Source organism: Choloepus didactylus, chromosome 4 (assembly GCF_015220235.1).
Source record: "Choloepus didactylus isolate mChoDid1 chromosome 4, mChoDid1.pri, whole genome shotgun sequence".
Lineage (NCBI taxonomy): Eukaryota > Metazoa > Chordata > Mammalia > Pilosa > Megalonychidae > Choloepus > Choloepus didactylus.
In genome coordinates, this window is record NC_051310.1 from 138448435 (window position 1) to 138471985 (window position 23551).

Genomic DNA, 23551 nt, shown 5'->3' on the forward strand with positions numbered 1-23551 from the left:
CTTCTCACACCAATAAGAACGCCTGCCATTAAACTAGCAAGAAACCACAAATGCTTGAGAGGATGTGGAGGAATTGGAACTCTTATTCATTGCTGGTGGGAATGTATAATAATACAGCCACTGTGGAAGACAGTTTGATGGTTTCTCAGAAAACTAGATAGCAAGTTACCCTATCATCTAGCAATTTCACTTCTTGGTATATAACCAGAAGATCTGAAAGCAGGGACACAAACAGACAGTTGCACACCAGCGTTCATAGCAGCATTATTCACATTTGCCAAGAGATGGAAACAACCCAAGTGTCCTTAAACAGACGAATAGATAAATAAAATGTATATACATACAATGGAATACTGTGCAGCAATAAGAAGGAATGAGGTCCTCAAACATATCACTACATGGATGAACCTTGAACACATAATGCTGAGTGAAATAAACAGACACAAAATGAAACATATTGTATGTTATTACTAATATGAACTCGCTGAACAATGTAAAGTCAGTGTCTTATAATGTAGAATGTAAAGGAACTAGAGATAGAAGCTAGTGAAAAGGTAATGATTACCTAATGTGTACAGACATGTTAATAAGGATGAACTTAAAGGTATGGGAATGGACAGAGGTGATGATAGTTCATTAATGGGATTATCAATATCAGTGCTGCATTGAAAGTGAACGTGATTGAAAGGGGTTGTTTACAGGTATGTGTCGGATTAGCAGTAGAAATGTAAATAAGGGTTTGTGTGATCTACTTCTAAGGTATGGTAGTGGTACAGAGAGTTAACAACAGAATGGTATATGGGGAAAAACTACCTTTTACATATTATAGACTATAATAAGAATACCTTACCAGTACCACATTAATACCATGGATAAATAAGTAGGGGCTGATAAGAGCTTTGAGGTGTTTTGGGTTATGATAATTGTTTAACATTGAGAATGAAGATGATTGTACAACTAAGTGAAGATAATATGAGACATTGATTGTTGAATAGAATATATATTATATGAAGATAGGAACTCCCTACTTAATAAATCAAGCCCTTGATTTTAAGGCTTGCTCTAGTGAAACTTATGGCTGTAAAGGGGGTAGCTAAGCCTACCTAAAAATATGGCTAAGGGTCACTTCCAGAGGACCTCTTTTGTCCCTTAGATGTGATCTTTCTCTCTCTAAGCCCAACTCTGCAAATAAATTCATTACCCTCCCCTCTGTGTGGGACATGACTCCCAGGGGAGTGTCTCTCTCTGGCAACATGGGACATGATTCCCAGGAATGAGTCTGGACCCGGTGTTGAGAGATTGAGAATGCCTTTTTGACCAAAAGGGGAAAAGAAAGGTAACAAAATAAGGTTGCAGTGGCTAAGAGATTTCAAATGGAGTTGAGATATTCCAAATGCCCACAGTATGTCAAGCCCTAATCAACAGTATTACTAAAGAATACCAAGGTCCTTATGTGAGACTCTATAAAAGTTTCACTAAGTTTACTTTTCAGAAACATAAATCCCCCAGTGATGCTATGCCAGATAAGTCCCAAAACTCAGAGGCAACAGCCTCTCCAAGAACATTAACCAGATGCATTCCCCTTTCCTATAATGTTGACACCCCTTTTCAGTATGAACGAGTTAGGGTGGTCATTGCCCAGATATCCCTGAAGATTGAGAGATCTTCAAATGAGAGGGAGGGGTAGCAACTGACAAGATAGGATTTAACAAAGGATTATGAATACTGAATCTCTCTCTATATTTTAGTTTTTTTACTTTCTAGGATACTAAAATAGCTAGAAGGAAATAACTGACATGTTGTTACTGTCATATATAAAAGTCTTGGAAATTTGCTTTATAGTTACTTATCAAATCATAGTTTGAAAGTTACCACATTTCTTTATACATGTTATACTTCACAATAAGGAAATAACTGAAACTATAACCCATAATGTTCTTTGAAATTTACTGCTTGTTAAATTGTACTTTGAAATTATCAGTTTTCTGTATATATGTTCTATTTCACACGCACACACAAAATGTACCCAAACATCTATGACTAGTTGATTTTTGACAAGGATGCCAAAACCATTCAATATAGAAAGAATAATCTCTTCAAAACATTGTTTTGGGAAAACTGGATGACCATATGCAAAAGAGTGAAGTTGGACACCTATCTCACACCATATAAAAAAATTAACGCGGACCCGCTACCTAAATATAAGAGCTAAAACTATAAAACTTTTAGAAGAAATCTTTGGAATAAATTTTCATGACATTGGAATTGGCATTGGATTCTTAGATTTGATCAGAGTTTACTCTTATTTCAGTATATGTGTATGTGTGTGTGTGTGTGTGTGTGTATATATATATATATATATATATATATATATATAGTGAATTCTGCATAGTTTAGAACAAGTGCTTTTAGCCAGCTCTCTGGAGCATGTTAGGTGCCTCAGAATGGAGGATAAATGGTTCTGAGAGGGCCTATATCTGACTGCCCGTACCCACTCCATCCCTGCCTACACATCAACCACATTGTTTCCAGATAAGATTTCAGTTGGCAAAAAGATTTCCTGGCTAAAAAAAGTTTACAGACTACTGCCTTAGAATTGGTATTTATGGGAAGTGATGCTTTCAGATGCTATATTTTTGTGAATTTCTGATGCTAGTTGTTGACCAAGTTTTAAACTTATTTCTGGCTGAAACAATTTCATTATTTTTGGTGGTTACACCTGTGGGAATAGGATTTGATGTTGTTTCCAGAAATTTGTCATCATCTTGGCCTATACATGGTTAATTTAACAATATTGTAATCATTAAATCGGGATATTAAATTTATATATTATTTTCTAAACATGAGATGAATTGTTTCCAATTGGAATCTTCTAGTAACCTTGTGTATATATTCTTATTTTATTTCCTGTACAGTTGAGGAAGATTGGAGGTGGGGGCTTTGGAGAGATTTACGATGCGTTGGACATGCTTACCAGGGAGAATGTTGCACTGAAGGTAGAATCAGCTCAACAGCCAAAACAAGTCCTGAAAATGGAGGTTGCTGTACTGAAAAAACTACAAGGTAAACTGCATTGTGATATGCCAAACAATTTAGAATTCATTGTTATCTTTCTGAGCCTTAATTACATTCTCTTAACCACTGATTGAATATTTTATCATCTTAGTATGAACGTGCTTAGCATTTTTCTCTTAGAATAGTGTTACCACTAGCTGTGGTACATTGATCTTGAGGCTTGCTCTAGTGAAACTTATGGCTGTAAAGGGGTGGCTAAGCCTACCTAAAATTGTGTCTAAGGGTCACTTCCAGAGAACCTCTCTTGTTGCTCAGATGTGGCCTTTCTCTTTCTAAGCTCAACTCTGTAAATAAATTCGTTACCCTCCCCTCTGTGTGGGACATGACTTTGAGAATTCCTTTACTTGGTGAGTAAGTATGAGAGAGTGAACTTTCAGAAACATTTGTCAAAAGTTTCTTAACAGTGAAATTTTTTTTTCTATTTTTAAACAAACTTAAATACCTCTGAGTTGTTTCTACTTGTGTCTTTGGATGTTAAACATGCTTTGATCACATTAAGCAAGTTATACCTTCAAATAACATGAAGGATGGATTTAAAAATAATCTTGTTTTTTATATGTCGCTTTTCATTAACTTCATTTTACTAGTTGCATTCCTATTTCTTTTTACTATAAGAGTAAATAGTTTTTTCTAGTGATGGAAAACCCTAATTTGTGTTCATCTTTGTATTTTCAGTTTAAAACACAATCTGATGTCTAATATTACTAATATTTAGATGTTTGTTCTGAGTCAAAAATAAATAGGGATGATTAGTACACTGAAATGATCTTGTTAAACTCTGGAAGCTTTGATATTGTGGGACATTAATTATCTAGAGGATTTTGTCACTAACATATAGAACAAGGAAGTTTTGTCACTAGTTTGTGGAAATAGCAAGAACAAAATGGTATGTTGCCTAGGACCCTCAAATTCACGTCTGTGAAGTCTGTAGTGTGACTGTGTTCCATTTGTGAATCATTTATTTCAGAATTATAGTAAATTAATTTCCGTAAGTTAGTGAAATATGTATTAAATATTCTGACAAGGTCTACTCTTTTAAAAAGAATAAAGCCCTAAGCTTTCTGATTATTCAAGTTTGTTCACCAGTTGGCTCATTTGGTTAGAGCATGAGGCTAATAAAATTATGGATTTGTGTAATGGTCATTTTTAGCCCAAAGTTACTAGACTTACAACATAGGAAATCAGAAGACAGTTGATAGATCAGCACCCATCATTACTACTAGAATAAAACATAATTGGAGAAGGGAGAATGGAAAAAGAGGCTATCTTTTTTATTCTCATCTTTTCTCAATGTCTATCTTAAGAGTTGTTCTCAAGTTGGTGACATAGAGGTCACAAGCAGGTGCTACAGGAGCTACCTCTTCTTGGGTTCGCAAATCCCAGGAGATCTGTTCTCCTCTCAGCCAAGCTCATAAAGGGTATAGCACTAGCCTGGCCTGGACAGTGCTGCCTCACCTATCTTTTCTCTTGCTCATCTCTGAGGAGATGCTTTCAGGTGAAGCAGGATGTAGTTCCACAGCTCCTTCAGAAAGTTCTCCTGCGTATTTTGGCCATGATTTACTTAGGATTGTATGTGATAAGGCTTGACTATCAGTTTAGTATCTTTTAGTTGATGTATTAGAGACCCTTGGATGCTAGCTGTCTCCTTTTCTTCTATTTTATCTTTCATATCATTATCTAAAATGGTTTTCCTTCCTGCTTATAACCCTTCAATTTCCAAAAATAAATAGGTTTTACGTTCTGATCTGTATTTCAGTGAGGTACCTCTAACTTTCTTCTCTTGGCTTCCCAACTTATGATTTCTGCATACTTGCTCCTCTTAACTTTGTTTTGTTAAAGGTGCTTTTAGAGAACATTTTTGCATGGGGTTGGGCTGGTCGTGCTTTCCTGTTGGTATAATGACTTCTTACTGTGTGACCCCAATAAAAAGGCTCTGTGTATATGGAAGGGTATATAACCAGAGGCTAACTCTTTAAAGGTGTTTTACTTTGCTAGAACTGCCAAGATGGAAAATACCAGAAATGGATTGGCTTTTACAATGGGGATTAATTAACTTATGGGTTTACATTTCTGAGCTAGTTGGTGGAAATAGGGAGGATAAATGGTTTGTAGCCTAGGAAAATGTCCAAATCAAGGCATCAACAGAACGATACCTTCTTCTTGAAGCAAAAAGGCCTCTGGTGATCCAGGACTCCTCTATTGCATGGGAAGGCAAATGGTGGCATCTGCTGGTCCTCTCCTGGGTTTCATTGCTTTCAGCTTCTGGCTGCTCTGTCTGTGGTTTTCTTTCTGAGCTTCTGTGTGTCCTTCTCCCTCAGCTTCTCTGGTTTTTCTTTGTCAGCTTGTCTGGGGGCTTTTTGCTGTATCTTCTTTTTGTCTTTTATCCTCTATTAAAGTACTCCAGTAAAAGGATTAAGAGCCACCCTGAATGAGATGGGTCACATCTCAACTTAAAATCCTACTCACCAAAAGATCCTGCTTATAATGGGTCCACACCCACAGGAATGGATTAGCTTTAAGAATAGGGGTTCTTTTCTGAGGTACGTAAAGCTTCAAACCATCACAATAGGAATGGTTGGTTTTTAATAAATATATGTTCAATTTTGGTTAGCTGATAAAAGGATTTATTTCTTTATAAGATAAAAAGATATTTTATGATGGATTTAGCCTGAACCATAAATTTTATTCTTTTTAATAAATCAATTCCTGTTCTCAAAATCTTCATAATGTATTTTCTCTGATTTCTTCAGTTCTCTATTTTCTTTCAGGCTTTCCTGTACTTAACAACCCTAAATTTACTCAGCTCATTAATAACTGTAATTACTAGTTTGTTCCTTTCTCTTTGACCTAAAGTGTAAAGGTCTTAGCATTTTATCTCGTCTTTTTGTCTGAATGACCTTCCCCATATCCCTACATCAAATTACTCTCTTTTCAAAGTTCTCTAAACTGTCCTGGATGTATCCCACAATTCCTTACAGAATCGAGCCAGACTCTTGAATTGTACATAGTTTTTACAAATACATTTGAATGTTTCAGTCACTTCCAACTGAACTGTCTACAGGCCAACTAGGCTTCTACACTTAGATGTTATTCTCTATAGTGTCCCCAATAAATAGAGCCATAAAACTTATTAAGCATTTCCTTTTATTAATATAATTGTTCAGAGATAAACATCTTTATATAGCCATTTATCTCTGAGTTTTTCTCTCCATTTGTCGGTATACTATCTTCATTCTCTGTTTTACAGTCTATTTGCTTTGAAATCCTTTTCAAAGGGGATAATTGCCTCCTTTGTCTGATTCTTTTTTCTCTCCTTCCTCCAGTCTTAAATGGATATTTTTATATTGGTGTCCTACCTATCTTCAGTTCTCCATTTTCATGATTTTATGTTCTGTATCTCAACATCCTCTGTTTTGCTCTTTAATAAATAGTTTTATTGGCAGTGCCAGCATAACAGGAAAGAGCTTCTGTCCTTTAATTCCAGGTCTAATCACTGGTAATTCTATATAGAACCTTCTATCAATACTTTTTAAAAAGTTGGATTTCTATTTCAATATTAACAAAATTTGGTACATTTCTAGAATCCTGCAATAAGGTAAATCTTAAATTTGCTATTTCCCCTAACATTTTTTTTTCCATGTGTTTTAGTTTCTTAGGCCCTTAAGCAAATACCTTTCAATGGGTTGGCTTAAGCAGTGGGAATTCATTAGCTTATGGTTAAAAGACCAAAAGACATTCCAAATCAAGGCATCATTGAGGTGATGTTTTCTCCCCAAAGACTGTGGCTGGTGGTAGTCCCTGGCTCCTTTGTCACATGGCAAGGCATATGGTGGCATCTCCTGGTCTCTCCCTTCTCTTCTGGGTTCTGTTGTCCAGCCTCTTGTTTCACATGGCTTTCTCTCTCTGTGTGAATTTCACCCCTCTTATAAAGAACTAAGACCCATCCTGATTGAGGTCGGCCACACCTTCTTAACTGAAGTAATCTCATCTAAAGTTCCTACTTACAATGGGTTCACACCCACAGGAATGGATTAAATTTAAGAACGTGTTTTTCTGGTGTACATATAGCTTTAAACCATCCTACCATGATTTTAATTTTTTTTTTATTAGAGAAATTGTAGGTTTACAGAAAAATCTTCCATAAAATACAGAGTTCCTGTACACCACCTTATTATTATCACCTTCCATTAGTGTGGTACATTTATTACAATTCTTGGAGGAACATTTTTTATGATTGTGTTATCAACTACAGTCCATCATTTGCCATAGGGTGCACTGTGTTGTATAGTCCCCTAACTTTTTATTATGAAAAAATTCAAATATATAAAAAATAGAGAGAATTGTATAATGAACCTCCATGTACCCAGAGCACAGCCTTAATAATAAATACGAACATATCAGTCTGTTGCATTTATTATACCCCTCTCCTTCAACATTTTTTCCTATTGTATGGGAATATTTTAAAACAAATCATCATATCATTTGTAAATACTTCAGTATGTATCTCTAATAGATAAAGACTCCTTTTTTAAAAACATAAAAACAGTGTCATTAAACACCTAATAACATTAACAATAATTTCTCAGTACCATCTATTTATATACCAGTGTTGAATTTCTCCCATTGTCGCAAAAATGTCCTTTTATGGTTGGTTTATTCAAATCAGAATTCACATCCAGGTCAGGCACGTTGCATTTGGATGACATCTCTCTGAAGTCTCTCAGTGTGGAAGAGTTCTCTCATCCCACCTTTTCTTTTCTTTTCTTTTTTTGCCTCCCTATTTATTTGTTGAGGATATGAATTTTTTAGTCCTGTAGAAGTTCCCGCATTCTGGATTTGGCTGATCATATCCTTGCCTCCATATTTCCTCTGAAGTGGTAGTTAAGTCTAGAGATTTGATTAGAATCATGTTCATTTTTGGGGGGGTCAAGAATACTTCATTGTTTAGAGCCATTATTTCCATTAGGAGCTGTAAAATAGTGATTGTGCCGGTTTGAAGCTGTTATGGACCCCAGAAGAGGCATGACTTTTTTAATGCATTTTTTATTGTGAACTTTAACATATATACATAACAGTGATAACTTTCAAAGTACAAATTTAACAAGTAGTTAGCGAATTTCAAAGAATGTCATGGGTCACATTTCCACAACTTCAGCTATTTCCATTGTGAACTATAACATACATACAGAAAGATATTAACTGTCGATGTGAAGCTTAACAAGTAGTTATATAGGTAATTTCAAATACTGTTACAGGTTTCAGTTCCACAGTTTCAGTTCTTTCCTTATTATGAAGTATAGGGTATGTACAGAAAGTGAAGACTTTCAAAGCGCAATTCAATGAATAGTATAGAGCAAATTTCAAAGGATGTGATAGGTTATAGTTCTACCATGTCATTTACCTCCTTCCAGCTATATTGCAACACCCCAGCATTTAAAAATATATATATTTATATAAAGTTTCAGTATTCATAGACCTTTGTTAAATCTTATCTTGTTGTTGCTACTCTTTCCTTGTACTTAATCTCTTTTTCTATCTTCAGGAATGTCTAGGCAGTGACCATCCAAACTTGTTCATATTGAAAGGGGGTGTCGACAGTATGGGGAAAGGGGCTGCCTGTGATTGTTTCTTAAAAAGGCTGTTGCTTCTGGGTTTTAGGACTTGAGCCATGATCTTTTAATCCAGTCTTGTGGAGTGGGACCTTTTGATTGAATGTTTCCTTGGAGATGTGACCCACCCAACTGTGCATGAGACCTTTGATTAAATTATTTCCATGGAGGTGTGAACCCACCCAATCAGGGTGGGTCTTGATTAGTTTACTGGAGTCCTTTAAAGAGAGCTCACACAGAGAACAGAGAAATGAAATGCCCTTGGATATACTAATCCAGGACTCATGGTAACTGAGAGAGCTGACACAGACACATGCTGGGAGATACTGGGAGGTATAGACAGAAGGACATTTGGAGATGCTAAGCTAAGAGATGAAGCCCAGAATTTGCCCCGGAGAAGTTAAGAGAGGCCTCCCAGATGCTTGGAGAGAAACACCCCAGGAGAACCAAGCAGAGAGCTGAGAGAAGCTAAGAGAGACAGAAGCTCAGAGACATTTTGGTGAAAGCCATTTTGAAATGCAACCCAGGAGCAGAGGACCAGCAGACACCAGCCATGTGCCTTCCCAGCTGACAGAAAACTCCATTGGCCTTCCTTCAGTGAAGTTATCCTCTTGTTGATGCTTTAGTTTGGGCACTTCTATGGCCTTAGAACTGTAAATTTGTAACCTAATAAATCCCCTTTTATAAAAGCCAAATCCAGAACAGTGATTTTTCTAATTCTTTCATTCCTTCTAAATTCCTCAGCTAGAATTACTCATTAAAGTAAAACTGTATTTTACCAATTGTATCTTATCAACTGGTTAATTCACCTGAAATATGGTTAGTACAGGAAAGACAGGATAAATGCTGTTTTCCTCTTTTATTTACCAATATTCAGAATGGGTTATACTCTCATATGATTGAGTTATTTTTTTATTTGAATATCATTATAAACTCATATATTTTAAAAAATCTTTAAAAAATATTGTAGTAAAATATATATAACATAAACTTTCCCACTTTCACCATTTTCAAGTATATAATTTGGTGACATTAATTACTTTCATAATGTTGTGCAACCACCGTTTCCAAAACTTTCTCATCATCTCAAAGAGAAACTCTGTACCTGTTAAGCAGTAATTCCCCACTTCTCCTCTCCCAGTCCCTGGTAACCTCTAATCTACTTTATGTAACTATGAATTTGCGTATTCTAGATGTTTCATGTAAATGGAATCATACAATATTTGTCCTTTTATGTCTGGCTTATTCGATTTAGTGTAATGTTTTCAAGGTTCATTCATCTTATGCATGTATCAGAACTTCATTCCTTTTTATGGCTGAATAATATTACATTGTGTTTATATGTTCCGGTTTGCTAACGCTGCTGTGACGCAAAATACCAAAAATGGATTGGCTTTTATGAAGGGGGTTTATTTGGTTAAAAAGTTAGTCTTAAGGCCATAAAGTGACCAAGCTGTAAGGCATCAATAATAGGGTACCTTCACTGAAGGATGGACATTGGTGTCTGGAAAACCTCTGTTAGCCGGGAAGGCACATGGCTGGCATCTGCTTGCTCCCAGGTTGTGTTTCAAAATGACACTCTCCAAAATGTCAGTGTCAGCTTTCAACAGCCATCTTCAAAATGTGTCCCTCAGCTGCAGGTAGCAGTGAGCTCCTTCTGTTTGAGCTCTTATATAGGGCTCTAGTAAATATGTCAAGGCCCATGCCAAATGGATGGGGCCATACCTCCAAGGAAATTATCTAATCAGAATTATCACCTACAGTTGGGTGGGTCACATCTCCATGGAAACAACTTAATCCAAATTTTGCAACCTAATCAACACTAATACGCCTGGCCCCACAAGATTGCATTAAAGAACATGGCTTTTTCTGGGGGACATAATATAAACAAACTGGCACAGTATATTTATCACATTTTGTTTATCTATTCATCTCTTGATTGACACTTGGGTTGTTTCCACATTTTGCTCTTGTGAGTAATGCTGCTTTGAACATTGGCATACAAATATCTGAGTCCCTGTTTTCAGTTCTTTTGGGTATATACCTAAGAGTAGAATTGCTGGGTCATAGGTAATTCTGTGTTTATCATGGATTTTTATGTATTTTATTTCAATCCATTGCAGTATTTATTGTTCTGATGCTAAAATTGCCATATCTTTGGCTAGTAAAAACCGTTTCAAGTTGGCTTCTGTGTCCTTTTGACATAACTCCAGTTGTCTTTGATATCCTTGCTTTTTGACACAACAAGAGGTTTCAGGCTTTCCTTGAACTTTCCTGCTCCAGAGATGGAATCAAGAACCTGATTCCATCTCCCCGGACCCCTCTTTCTTTGTAATGGGAAGTAATTGAGACCATAATATGGGCTGTAGGCTAGCAATTATTATTGGGCCAACAAACTTCTCTTAATAGGTTTTATGATACTGTATTTCTGCTTTGTGTTACTTTATTCTTTTTTTTTTTTTTTTTTTGCAATTTTTTCTTTCCCTTTTCATTGATCCTTCCCCTCAAGCTATAGATATGTTCAAGTCTCCCTATCTTTAAATTTAAAAAAACCACAAAACCCACCTTCCTTTTACTTCATTCTCAAGCTACTGACCTTTCATTACCTTTCTTTTCTACATGCTGAATGGAAGTGAGTGTATCTTGAATCCTCTTTCTTCTATTTGTTCTCCTAATGATTCCCATTTATTTTCTGTCTTAGGCAGCTCTTGTTTATTGTATATATTGTGTATATTGTACATCATTATATATACAGTGCATTTATTCATATACTTTTTTTTTCACCTGACCTATTTTATTTTTATTTTATTTATTTATTTTTTTTAATCTTCATTTTATTGAGATATATTCACATACCACGCAGTCATACAAAACAAATCGTACTTTCCATTACATAGTACAGTACCATTACATAGTGGTACATTCATCACCCAAATCAATCCCTGGCACCTTCATTAGCACACACACAAAAATAACAAGAATAATAATTAGAGTGAAAAAGAGCAATTGGAGTAAAAAAGAATACTGGGTACCTTTGTCTGTTTGTTTCCTTCCCCTATTTTTCTACTCATCCATCCATAAACTAGACAAAGTGGAGTGTGGTCCTTATGGCTTTCCCAATCCCATTGTCACCCCTCATAAGCTACATTTTTATACAACTGTCTTCGAGATTCATGGGTTCTGGGTTGTAGTTTGATAGTTTCAGGTATCCACCACCAGCTACCCCAATTCTTTAGAACCTAAAAACGGTTGTCTAAAGTGTGCATAAGAGTGCCCACCAGAGTGACCTCTTGGCTCCTTTTGGAATCTCTCTGCCACTGAAGCTTATTTCATTTCCTTTCACATCCCCCTTTGGTCAAGAAGATGTTCTCCGTCCCACGATGCCAGGTCTACATTCCTCCCCGGGAGTCGTATTCCACGTTGCCAGGGAGATTCACTCCCCTGGGTGTCTGATTCCACGTAGGGGGGAGGGCAGTGATTTCACCTTTCAAGTTGGCTTAGCTAGAGAGACAGGGCCACATCTGAGCAACAAAGAGGCATTCGGGAGGAGGCTCTTAGGCACAACCGTAGGGAGGCCTAGCCTCTCCTTTGCAGCAACCGTCTTCCCAAGGGTAAAATCTGTGGTAGAGGGCTCAACCCATCAAACCACCAATCCCCTATGTCTGTGGTCATGTTAGCAACCATGGAGGTGGGGTAGGCGAATACCCCTGCATTCTCCACAGGCTCCTCAAGGGGGCACTACATCTTTTTTTTTTTTTCCCTTGTTTTTCTTTTCTTCTTTTTTTTTTTTTTTTTAACTTTCCCTTCTTTTTTAAATCAACTGTATGAAAATAAAAGTTAAAAAGAAAACAAACATACAATAAAATAACATTTCAAAGAGACCATAACAAGGGAGTAAGAAAAAGACAACTAACCTAAGATAACTGCTTAACTTCCAACATGTTCCTACTTTACCCCAAGAAAGTTACCTAATATAGCAACATTTCTGTGAACTTGCTCCTACTATATCCATCAGAAATTAACAGACCATAGTCATTCCTGGGCATCCCCAGAACATTAAATAGCTTATCTGTTCTTCTTGGATTATTGTTCCCCCTTCCTTAATTGCTCTCTACTGCTAGTTCCCCTACATTCTACATTATAAACCATTTGTTTTACATTTTTCAAAGTTCACATTAGTGGTAGCATATAATATTTCTCTTTTTGTGCCTGGCTTATTTCGCTCAGCATTATGTCTTCAAGGTTCATCCATGTTGTCATATGTTTCACGAGAACATTCCTTCTTACTGCCGCGTAGTATTCCATCGTGTGTATATACCACATTTTATTTATCCACTCATCTGTTGAAGGACATTTGGGTTGTTTCCATCTCTTGGCAATTGTGAATAATGCTGCTATGAACATTGGCGTGCAAATATCTGTTCGTGTCACTGCTTTCCGATCTTCCGGGTATATACCGAGAAGTGCAATCGCTGGATCGAATGGTAACTCTATATCTAGTTTTCTAAGGAACTGCCAGACTGACTTCCAGAGTGGCTGAACCATTATACAGTCCCACCAACAATGAATAAGAGTTCCAATTTCTCCACATCCCCTCCAGCATTTGTAGTTTCCTGTTTGTTTAATGGCAGCCATTCTAACCGGTGTTAGATGGTATCTCATTGTGGTCTTAATTTGCATCTCTCTAATAGCTAGTGAAGCTGAACATTTTTTCATGTGTTTCTTGGCCATTTGTATTTCCTCTTCAGAGAACTGTCTTTTCATATCTTTGGCTCATTTTATAATTGGGCCAACTGTACTATTGTCATTGAGTTGTAGGATTTCTTTATATATGCAAGATATCAGTCTTTTGTCAGATACATGGTTTCCAAAAATTTTTTCCCATTGAGTTGGCTGCCTCTTTACCTTTTTGAGAAATTCCTTTGAGGTGCAGAAACTTCTAAGCTTGAGGAGTTCCCATTTATCTATTTTCTCTTTTGTTGCTTGTGCTTTGGGTGTAAAGTCTAGGAAGTGGCCGCCTAATACAAGGTCTTGAAGATGTTTTCCTACATTATCTTCTAGGAGTTTTATGGTACTTTCTTTTATATTGAGATCTTTGGTCCATTTTGAGTTAATTTTTGTGTAGCGGGTGAGGTAGGGGTCCTCTTTCATTCTTTTGGATATGGATATCCAACTCTCCCAGCCCCATTTGTTGAAAAGACCATTATGACTCAGTTCAGTGACTTTGGGGGCCTTATCAAAGATCAGTCGGCCATAGATCTGAGGGTCTATCTCCGAATTCTCAATTCGATTCCATTGATCTATATGTCTATCTTTGTGCCAGTACCATGCTGTTTTGGCAACTGTGGCTTTATAATAAGCTTCAAAGTCAGGGAGTGTAAGTCCTCCCACTTCGTTTTTCTTTTTTAGAGTGTCTTTAGCAATTCGAGGCATCTTCCCTTTCCAAATAAATTTGATAGCTAGCTTTTCCAAGTCTGCAAAGTAGGTTGTTGGAATTTTGATTGGGATTGCATTGAATCTGTAGATGAGTTTGGGTAGAATTGACATCTTAATGACATTTAGTCTTCCTATCCATGAACATGGAATATTTTTCCATCTTTTAAGTTCCCCTTCTATTTCTTTTAGTAGAGTTGTGTAGTTTTCTTTGTATAGGTCTTTTACATCTTTGGTTAAGTTTATTCCTAGGTACTTGATTTTTTTAGTTGCTATTGAAAATGGTATCTTTTTCTTGAGTGTCTCTTCAGTTTGTTCATTTCTAGCATATAGAAACATTACTGACTTATGTGCATTAACCTTGTATCCCGCTACTTTGCTAAATTTGTTTATTAGCTCTAGTAGCTGTATCGTCGATTTCTCAGGGTTTTCTAGATAAGATCATATCATCTGCAAACAATGACAGTTTTACTTCTTCTTTTCCAATTTGGATGCCTTTTATTTCTTTGTCTTGCCGGATTGCCCTGGCTAGCACTTCCAGCACAATGTTGAATAACAGTGGTGACAGCGGGCATCCTTGTCTTGTTCCTGATCTTAGAGGGAAGGCTTTCAGTCTCTGACCATTGAGTACTATGCTGGCTGTGGGCTTTTCATATATGCTCTTTATCATGTTGAGGAAATTTCCTTCAATTCCTACCTTTTGAAGTGTTTTTATCAAAAACGGATGTTGGATTTTGTCAAATGCTTTTTCAGCATCTATTGAGATGATCAATTGATTTTTCCCTTTTGACTTGTTAATGTGTTGTAATACATTGATTGATTTTCTTATGTTGAACCATCCTTGCATGCCTGGAATAAACCCCACTTGGTCATGGTGTATGATTTTTTTAATGTGTCTTTGGATTCGATTTGCAAGTATTTTGTTGAGGATTTTTGCATCTATATTCATTAGGGAGATTGGCCGGTAGTTTTCCTTTTTTGTAGCATCTTTGCCTGGTTTTGGTATTAGATTGATGTTAGCTTCATAAAATGAGTTAGGTAGTGTCCCATTTTCTTCGATGTTTTGAAAGAGTTTGAGTAAGATTGGTGTCAGTTCTTTCTGGAAAGTTTGGTAGAATTCCCCTGTGAAGCCATCTGGCCCTGGGCATTTATTTGTGGGAAGATTTTTGATGACTGATTGGATCTCTTTGCTTGTGATGGGTTGGTTGAGGTCTTCTATTTCTTCTCTGGTCAGTCTAGGTTGTTCATATGTTTCCAGGAAATTGTCCATTTCCTCTACATTATCCAGTTTGTTGCCATACAGTTGTTCATAGTATCCTCTTATAATTTTTTTAATTTCTTCAGGATCTGCAGTTATGTCACCTTTTTCATTCATTATTTTGTTTATATGGGTCTTCTCTCTTTTTGATTTTGTCAGTGTAGCTAGGGGCTTGTCAATCTTGTTGATCTTCTCAAAGAACCAACTTTTGGTGATATTTATCCTCTCTATTGTTTTTTTGTTCTCTATGTCATTTATTTCTGCTTTAATCCTTGTTATTTCTTTTCTTGTACTTGGTTTAGGATTGGTTTGCTGTTCATTTTCTAGCTTCTTCAGTTGATCCATTAGTTCTTTGATTTTGGCTCTTTCTTCCTTTTTAATATATTCATTTAGTGCTATAAATTTCCCCCTCAGCACTGCTTTTGCTGCATCCCATAGGTTTTGGTATGTTGTGTTCTCATTTTCATTCATCTCTATATATTTAGCAATTTCTCTTGCTATTTCTTCTTTAACCCACTGATTGTTTAGGAGTGTGTTGTTTAACCTCCAGGTATTTGTGAATTTTCTAAGTCTCTGATGGTTATTGACTTCTAATTGTATTCCATTGTGGTCAGAGAATGTGCTTTGAATAATTTCAATCTTTTTAAATTTATTGAGGCTTATTTTATGTCCCAGCATATGATCTATTCTGGAGAAAGTTCCGTGAGCACTAGAAAAGTATGTGTATCCTGGTGATTTGGGATGTAATGTCCTGTATATGTCTGTTAAATCTAATTCATTTATCAGATTGTTTACGTTTTCAATTTCCTTATTGGTCTTCTGTCTGGTTGATCTATCTGTAGGAGAGAGTGTTGTGTTGAAGTCTCCCACAATTATTGTGGAAACATCAATTGCTTCCTTTAGTTTTGCCAGTGTTTCTCTCATGTATTTTGTGGCACCTTGATTGGGTGCATAGACATTTACGACTGTTATTTCTTCTTGTTGAATTGCCCCTTTTATTAGTATGTAGTGGCCTTCTTTGTCTCTCAAAACATCCCTGCATTTGAAGTCTATTTTATCTGAGATTAATATTGCTACACCTGCTTTCTTTTGGCTGTAGCTTGCATGAAATATTTTTTTCCATCCTTTCACTTTCAGTTTCTTTGTGTCCCTGTGTCTAAGATGAGTCTCTTGTATGCAACATATTGATGGTTCATTTTTTTTGATCCATTCTGCGAATCTATATCTTTTAATTGGGGAGTTTAATCCATTTACATTCAACGTTATAACCGTGAAGGCATTTCTTGAATCAGCCATCTTATCCTTTGGTTTATGTTTGTCATATTTTTCCCCTCTGTCTATTAATTTCCTTTATTGTACCCATACCGAATCTCTTTAGTACTGTACCTTTCTCCAAGTCTCTCTATCCTTTGTTTGTTTCTCTGTCTGTGGGCTCCCTTTAGTATCTCCAGGAGGGCAGGTCTCTTGTTAGCAAAGTCTCTCAGCATTTGTTTGTCTGTGAAAAATTTAAGCTCTCCCTCAAATTTGACGGAGAGCTTTGCTGGATAAAGTATTCTTGGCTGGAAATTTTTCTCACTCAGAATTTTAAATATATTGTGCCACTGCCTTCTTGTCTCCATGGTGGCTGCTGAGTAGTCACTACTTAGTCTTATACTGTTTCCTTTGTATGTGGTGAATTGCTTTTCTCTTGCTGCTTTCAGAACTTGCTCCTTCTCTTCTGTGTTTGACAGTGTGATCAGTATATGTCTTGGAGTGGGTTTATTTGGATTTATTCTATTTGGGGTTCGCTGAGCATTTATGATTTGTGTATTTATGTTGTTTAGAAGATTTGGGAGGTTTTCCCCAACAATTTCTTTGAATACTCTTCCTAGACCTTTACCCTTTTCTTCCCCTTCTGGGACACCAATGAGTCTTATATTTGGACGTTTCATATTATCTATCATATCCCTGAGGTCCATTTCGATTTTTTCAATTTTTTTCCCCATTCTTTCTTTTATGCTTTCATTTTCCATTCTGTCATCTTCGAGGTCACTGATTCGTTGTTCAACTTCCTGTAATCTTGTACTATGAGTGTCCAGAATCTTTTTAATTTGGTCAACAGTTTCTTTAATTTCCATAAGATCATCCATTTTTTTATTTAGTCTTGCAATGTCTTCTTTATGCTCTTCTAGGGTCTTCTTGATTTCCTTTGTCTCCCGTACTATGGTCTCATTGTTCATCTTTAGTTCTTTGAGTAGCTGCTCTAGGTGCTGTGTCTCTTCTGGTCTTTTGATTTGGGTGCTTGGGCTTGGGTTATCCATATCGTCTGATTTTTTCATATGCTTTATAATTTTCTGTTGTTTTTGGCCTCGTGGCATCTGCTGAACTTGATAGGGTTCTTTTAGGATTTGTAGACCAATTGAAGTCCTTATCTCTAATTTATCAGTTCTGCAGCTTTGTGGAGTACACTTTCTCTAACTAACCAGCAGGTGGCGTCCACGAGCCACCTGTTCTCCACAAGCCAGTTCTCCCCTGCTTAGCCTTTTTGGTGAGTGGGGGAGTGAGTCTTGTGGGGTCCAATTGGTGTACCAAGCTTGCGTGTGTAGTTGGTGTTGCCTGCCCTGTATATGGGGCGTGTTTCTGGGCAGTCAGGGATGGGGGGTGGCTCTAACAATCAAATCTCCCTGGTGATCCTAGAGTTTTAAGGCTGCTGCAATAGTCTAATCCTTCAGTTCAGTCCTGCCACAGTTTGTCTCTGCCACTGACCCACAAGTCCTTGGTATTGGTGTATGGCTCCTGAGACTTGCAAGTGGGCCCCTCTTCCAGGCCGTGCACCCCCTGGTCCTCTGTTGAGGGATGACTGTGCTATGTCACAGGTGAGTGCCGTCCCCCCAGGGCAGTTCTGGGCTGCTGGGCTGTGTAGGGAGGCTCCCAGTCTGCTGAAATGATGGCTGATTGGGGCTTTGTTAATTCACACTGCTCTACCTTCCCAACTCTGGGACAATCAGCTGAGGTTGCAGAGAAGGCTAATGTCCACGCCCAGTTTTGTGGTGTGTGCCTGTTATTTGAAGCACTTCCGTCACACTGGGTTGTCTGGGGCAGTTCTGGGCTATGGGGCTGGCGACGGGCAGGAGTGTTTCCTGTCCACCAGGATGATGGCTGTGAGCGGACACCCCCCTTTTCTTGGGAAGTTGTGGTGTTTAGTGAATTTTCTCAGCCACTGGATTATTGCGTTTTGTCTCAGAGCTCTCCTTGTTCTGCTCTTGACTTGACCTGCCCAAATTGCAGGTCTTTGAAGCTTTCTGTATTGGGCTTCTTAGAGTAATTGTTTTAGAAAAAGAAAAAAGGATTAAAGAAAAAAAAAAAAGAAAAAAAAAAAAAGGGCCCTCCTAAGAGATCTAATGGGTTATTGAAATGCTAAGAGACAAAGCAACCAGGGCCATTAAGGAAAGGTCCACAGGGCAGAGAGATCAGCTTTTCTTCGGGATTTGCATATGCGCCTCAGGGCCTGGGCTCTGGCCTGAGCTCTGCCCTTCCCCCTTCTATGTTCACCAGAACTCCAAAAATTCTCCGCTTTTATTATGGAGTTTTTCGTGTTGTTTTTTTTCTATGCCTGTCTCCTCTCTGCTGGGCTGGCTGCTCTCAGATTCTCTGGTGTCTGGTCTCCGTCTATAGATTTCGCTGATCTCAGCAGTTCCACGTTTTCATGAGTGTTGTATGAAGTATGCCCAAAGTCAGATTGCTCTGCGGTGTCCAGTCCACGCAGTTCCTGGCTTTCTACCTACTTTTCTGGAGGAGTAACTAAAACATACAGCTCACCAGTCTGCCATCTTGCCCCGCCTCCGTTACTTTATTCTTATGCACACTTTTCAGTTTGTTTGCTTTATTTTATTTTTAAAAATACATTTGTGTTCTCTTTTACATTGCAAGCCTCTTAAAGGGGAGAGGTGATGTGTATTTAAAGTTGACATGTATATTATGCTCAGCAGCAAAAAGATAGCACAAATTAGCTTCGTATTTCGTGATAGCATATATTTGTAAATAGGGATGTGGGAGAATAGGACAACATAGCTCTTCTACCTCTGTTTGTTTTTTTTTTTTTTTTTTCTCACACTTAATTGTTGCTTTTTTTCCTAAGTAAGAAAAAGAATTATTGAGATACTGGAATAATTTGTTAAAGAATGCTGTAAATACTAGTTGATAAAACCACCTTTGGATGCCTAGGGCTTAGACTCTTGAGACAATATTATATAGAACTTCAACAACCCTTCATTGTAATGAAAGACAGTCTCTTAGATCTTACAGAAAATAATTTGTTTGGTTTAGGAATAGATTTGAGTTTGTTTGCATTTCTGTGTAGTGGCTGGGTCTAATGTTTTGGGAATTCAGGATATTGTAAAATTAATATTATTTCTACTTAGTATATCTTTTCATCAAAGGAAGTCATTCTAGGATTTTAAAAAGTAATACACTGTTTACTTCCTTCCAATTGCTATATAAATGTATATCTAAGGGTAATAAATGTTTTTCTACAAAAAATAGTTCTTAGATCAGATTTTTTAATAAATGTGTTTTTCCTCCATAGTGTGTTCAGTTTAATGATTTTTTTTTTATTTTTTTGGTACTTAAAAATTGCTACTAAGTCAGTGAATGACTACAAAGTTGTCTGTCTCATTTGAGCTACTTACTTCATGCTGTGAATGATCAGTATCATCTCTTGGGCTCTTTCAAAGCACCGACTTGACTAAAACTGAGATTTTTCTATCTATATATTTCCTTGAATGAGGAGGTAATTAATTAAAGGGTTATTTAATTATTTAAAAGTTTTTCTCTTCTAAATCCTCTAAAAGGATGTGAAAATCCTATTTATATCAAGAAATAACAGAGTAAGTACTGTTATTTGATATCCAAATACTTACATTATTTTCGGTTGAGATAATAGGAAATTGATCTGTCTTGCCCCATATAAATTTAGGGGGAAACAACGTTTTTCTCTATAGCACGTAAAGGTGAAGTCATTTACTTTTGATTTGGGAGGACTGACTTCTACCGAGAAATATTGGTCCTGGATTTAATTTTTGCCTTATAGACTGCAGAGAACTAGCTGAGAGTTGGGAAGAAGGGTTACTATTATTGCAGGAGAGCAACTGGTACCTGTTCTGCCTTCCCTGCGTGAAGTCTCCAGCTGCTACTGCAAAGTATGACTGCTGCCTTTCCCCAGTCATAAGAATTTAAGAAATACTTCATTTCTGGATTAGATCTGTGGTCTATTCATTATAGAAGATTGTTTATAAAAGTTATTACAAAAGGGACCTTTTATGGGAGAGCATAGTCATTATATCCTTTAACCTTTTATGAATCTATGAATTTGTCTTCCTCTTGTTTATATTGTCAAACTTTGCATTTTCTTTCCCTGGGATAACTGTGCTTGCCTGCTTTAATGTTCATCTATTTTGTCAAAGGATGTTAGGAGACATCTGAGAACATGTTATCTTTGTTTCCCTACTTGGAAGATTTAGCATTATCTGCAGGTTTGGGGATTTATCTATTCATTATTCTGTTTGGGTTTTGAAAAATGATGGGAAATACAATAGGTCTAGATTGTTTTAAGGAGAAAAAATCCATTTCCTTGAAATGGAATATAATGTAAATATATGTGCTTATACAAACAGTGGGATCTGAAATCATAACTCAGGAAGCCTTTGTGAATGGTTACATCTGGGGATTGGAATTAGAGGAGTCAGGGAGGGAGGGGATCTTTTACTTTTTCCCTTCAGAGCTTTAGAAATTAAAAAAAATTGCAAACATATTTCTTTTATAGTAAAACTGGAATATAATGGTAATTATGAATATCCTCAACATCTACTCCTATTCTATATCTGCTCTTTAAATTTCGATATGCTTGAAAATACGTAGTAAGTCAGTACATAGTAAATCCCCCAACATATGGAATTATACTATATAATCTGTTCTGCAACTTGATACGACCCTTTAGATTTAGTCAGTAAGACTTCTTTTCTGTGTACCTTTATGTTCTGTAGCAGAGGTGATTCTTCAAACATATAGATCAGATCATGTCACCCCCCAACCCTTGTTTAAAATACTTCAGGGTTTTCCCTCTCTCAGGTAACGTCTATACACCTTTATATGGAATCCAAAAGACTAAACTGACTTCTGCCTGCTTCTCCAGCCTCTTTTCTTGAAACTGTTGGTCTTACGCCCATAGCACTGGTCATTATGAACTCATTTCAGTTTCTTGAACGGTGTACAGTCTCTTACCTACTTTTTTTTTCCTTCTTAAAAGTTTTTAATGGTCCTAATATTTATAAAAATCCACAAATAAAGCAAGATTAAAAAAAAAAAACAACTAGGTAGAATTTAGAACTTCACTCTTTTCATAAACATGTATGTCCAAAGTATATATGCTTTAAAAATGTGACCATACGAGTTTGCTTTTACTCTTTTCTTTAGTAAGATTATTACCAGATTTATTTATTTATATTTAAAATCAAAGTTATGCAAACAGTTTAATAATCAACAGGTTCTACAAAGTTAATCATGAAAAACAGTAGTCCAGGTTCTGGTTCCAGATAAGATGGAGTAAGCTACTTCACCCTGTCTCTCCTACTGAATGCAGCTATAAAACATGAACAGAATACAAGGATTGGCTATTTGAGGACTCTGAAAAGTTGATAATAGGAGGCAGATTGGAGAAGAAGACCAGAATTTAAATTACCACTGACCTGGCGGTGAGTTTACAACTTTTTTTCTTCCAGTATGCCCCAGCTTGAATTCAGTGTATCCTGAATCTTGGAAGTGAGCATTAAAATGTACAGAAAGAGCTCTAGGAAAATTCTCTAGTTTTCACTTGAGTTGTGAGACAGGGGTCTATTAATGCTCAGAGCCAGTGAAGGAATCCAACATATTTCTCTGTTTTTTCTTTATATCTTCTTTTCTTTTTTCTCTTTTTTTCTTGTGCCCTAGCCCCAAGCTGCCCTTTGCATCAACTGCAGCAGCAACAATGGGACTGGCAGGAGCCTAAAACTCAAAGGGAGGGGAACCTTCTCAGATTGGAGGAGCTGTGTTCCTAAGAGAGTGGGGTAAATCCCCATTGCTTTTCTTCTCCCTCTGTCTTTCTGTTGCTTGGCCCTGTCATGGGCATGTTCATGTGAATTGCATGGCAGAGTGGAGTTAATAAAGCCCCAGCTTTCCTTCTGGAAGACTGGAAAAAGGGTGCCCTAGGGAACTGAATGATTGAGAGGGAGGAGCTTGGGAAACTGATCACTCCAGGTTGTTTTTGGATTCCTGAGCTGACTTTCCAGTTGTGCATGTGTGGGTCTGATCCTAAACAGCATTCATAGACATTGAGAACTGAACTATGGGATAGACCACTGCCCAGACTAGACACTGCATGGGACACATACGGAACACTTTCAGTAAGACAGCAAAGGCTTCAAAAACTAACGTTGGAAACACAACACACAGAAGGCTGATCAAAACTTGAAGCCTGAACCCAATTGGGTCAATTGCTGGCTAAAACTGAAACACCATCATCCTCCATGAGACTTAAATAAGACCCAGAATGTTACAACATAATATTCAAAATGTCCAGAATTACTCAGATTACTCCACATAAAAAAAGAAGAACCAGAAAAATATGAACTCAAACATGGGAAAAGACAGAAAACAAACTTCATTGCCAAGATCAGACATCTGTTAAAATCATCTTACACAGACTTTAAATCAGCATTTATGGTCCTGCTGCAGGAATGAATGAAAAGAAAGAAAGTCTCAGCAAAGAAATAGGAGATATAAAGAATTGAATGGAAATTTTAGGTCTGAGAAATACACGAATGGAAATGAAAAATTCATCCCAAACTAAATCTCCATACCCATTAAGCAATAACTTCTCATATCCTTTACCCCCTTCCCCTAGTAACCTGTAATCCACTTTCTGTCTCTATAAATTTCCATATACTAGGCGTTTCATATACCTGGAATGATAGATATTTGTTCTTTTGTATCTGTCTTATTTCACTTTGATGTCGTCAAGGTTCATTCTTGTTGTAGCATGTATCAGAGTTTCATTCCTTTTGGCTATTCTGAATAATGCTGCTATAAACATTGGTGAGGACATATCTATCAGAGTCCAAGTTTTCAGTTGTTTTGGGTGTATACCTCAAAGTGAAATTGCCAG

General features: G+C 37.0%; 1 protein-coding gene across 3 annotated transcripts in view; it reads left to right on the forward strand.

The window, feature by feature from the left end:
* TTBK2 (tau tubulin kinase 2) overlaps positions 1-23551 on the forward strand; it is a 296380-nt gene that overhangs the window by 96237 nt on the left and 176592 nt on the right. For 2 of the 3 annotated variants that reach the window (XM_037834173.1, XM_037834174.1), the window contains one exon: positions 2916-3063. In XM_037834173.1, the coding sequence (XP_037690101.1) occupies positions 2916-3063 (148 nt within the window). Of the gene's footprint in view, positions 1-2915; positions 3064-23551 lie in introns of those variants that run through there. The other variant, XM_037834175.1, reaches the window with a different exon arrangement.